At 32.2% G+C, this 2,100-nt stretch overlaps 1 protein-coding gene across 1 annotated transcript in view; it reads right to left on the minus strand.

The window, feature by feature from the left end:
- The window catches only part of LOC108375824 (uncharacterized), an 8,086-nt gene extending 7,921 nt beyond the window's left edge, over positions 1-165 (minus strand). The window contains exon 1 of the mRNA XM_017631970.1: positions 15-165. Coding sequence (XP_017487459.1) covers positions 15-165 — 151 coding nt within the window. The remainder of the gene's footprint in view (positions 1-14) is intronic.
- Between the last annotated feature and the right edge of the window lie 1,935 nt (positions 166-2,100).

Raw genomic sequence — 2,100 nt, forward strand, 5'->3', positions numbered from 1 at the left:
AGTATGTCACCTACCTTTGTCATTGGGATCGAATTCAGCCTCTAATTCAGCTTTGGTTGGCTCCGCCGCTTCTGCTTCTGCTGCGGCTGCCGCCGAAGCTGCTGCATTTTTGCTATTAGCGATGGCGCTAGCGGTGGGTGTTGGTTTAGTTTCGCTCTTCTTCATGGTGTTTCGTACTTTGTGTCCTCGAAAAACGGCTTGGATTTTAGTGGCGGCTTTGGCTGAAAGTTAAAATAGACAAGGGAAAATTGATAGTGAAAATTGGTGTAAATTTTGTGCAAAGGAAATAAAAAACTGTGATTTAAAGAAAAAATGCATGTGGCACATTCGTGTTTTATGTAAGCGCTCTATTAAGCGCTTAAGGTGTCTTTCACGCTTGTGTTCATACCTGTACATATCGTCAGCTGAAATGCAAAATGACGTAACAAAAATCATCGTTGAATTGCAAAAAGTCATAACTAATAAAAAATTCAAAATTCACTTTTTGAGTTATACATGGATTTCACCGAATTACAACTCCCCACATCATTTTATGAAAAATATAATAAAAATGAATAAAAATATTAGTTACGACTTTTTCCATTTCATTTACGTTGTTGTTACGTCTTTTTGCATTTCAGGTGACGATATGTATGTACAGCGGTCGAAAAAATTATAGCCGCACCACATTTTGACAAATTTTAACATCTTTTTTTGTTGCTTTTTAATTTTGGTTATTTTGTTACAAAAGTATAGTTAATTCTTTAACAAAACCTGTGTAAATCCAAGAACCGAGCTTTTTTAATCAGAAATAATCTGAGCATGCTGAGTATGCAGTTTTTATAGCCCATTGATGATAAAATAAAGTACAAGTTTTACATTGATAAAAATTACGGTTGATTTTTTAGAACTTTTGTTTTGTCCCATTTGCTTCCATATAACGAATACAAATCTTTTTTATATATTAAGCAAAACCGCAACATTTTCGAAAAAAATTCTAAAAAATAATAATAATTTCTAGCCATATGAAATTTGTACTTTATGCTAATAAAATTCAGTGAGCTACAAAACTGCATACTCAAAATATTTCTAGGAAATCTAATTAAAAAAGCTCGAAATTTTACGAAAACTTGTTGATTTTTTTTTAATTTGCCCAAAGTTGGAAACCTAGATTTTCACTGTTTCTTTTTTGAAAGAAGGAACTACATATTTTTTTAAATTCACCATAGTCAAATAACAAACACAAAATATCTTGTCTAAATATGGTGCGGCTATAATTTTTTCGACCACTGTTTGTAGTTATGTACTTTTATATTTATATATGTATGTATGTACGACCATTACTTTATCAGCAGAATCGTGAAACCAACTATGCCCATACATATCTAAAAACACACATATTTACGTCGTGCATAGCTGAGCAGCTTTAGAGGTCTATAACATTTGTTTTATTTTAAATTTGCTGCATTTTTCCTGCTTCTACATTCGTGTATTGTATTTTACTACCAACACATTTGTTACAGCAATAAATTTTCGTTTTTTTTCTCTCCTTGTGCTAACAATGCCAGCTGGTGTTTTCAATAATTAAGTAAACTAACCTTTACCCCGATGCTACGCCTCCTTTCATTGTTTTACAGTAAATTGTTTGACTATTGTGTATCTTTGATTGGGTTGCTATTGATTTGTGCTAACAAAAGAATCGATTTATGAAATGGGGTTAAGCAATTGTTCAACTAATGAAAATTTTACAGCGATTTTCTTCTCGTTTCATGGCAATTTAGAATAATAAATTTCAAGTGAAACAGACAAACATGTCCTACTAAGAGTTGCTTTTTTGAATGTATAGGATCTTAGTTCAATCAGCATTGGTTAAAGTTACTGCTTGAATCCAATTGGGGATGGACCCACTTGAAAATATTACTAAATTTAATCGAAATTTGGTGAGTTTGTTGAATACAAATCTGAAGACAGAATTGCACAGTTGTTTCTGCTTCCTTTATAAGTGGTCTTAAAACAAAAAAAAATAAAATTTGTTGGGTTCATACCAAAGTTTTGGAGTGCCCTTTTAGAAATTCAGTAATAGTTTTTGACTGCCTTTTACCCTTTGAAATACGCCACTGG

Source organism: Rhagoletis zephyria, unplaced genomic scaffold (genome assembly GCF_001687245.7).
Source record: "Rhagoletis zephyria isolate East Lansing unplaced genomic scaffold, Rhagoletis_zephyria_1.1 Rzeph_scaffold_09492, whole genome shotgun sequence".
Taxonomy (NCBI): domain Eukaryota; kingdom Metazoa; phylum Arthropoda; class Insecta; order Diptera; family Tephritidae; genus Rhagoletis; species Rhagoletis zephyria.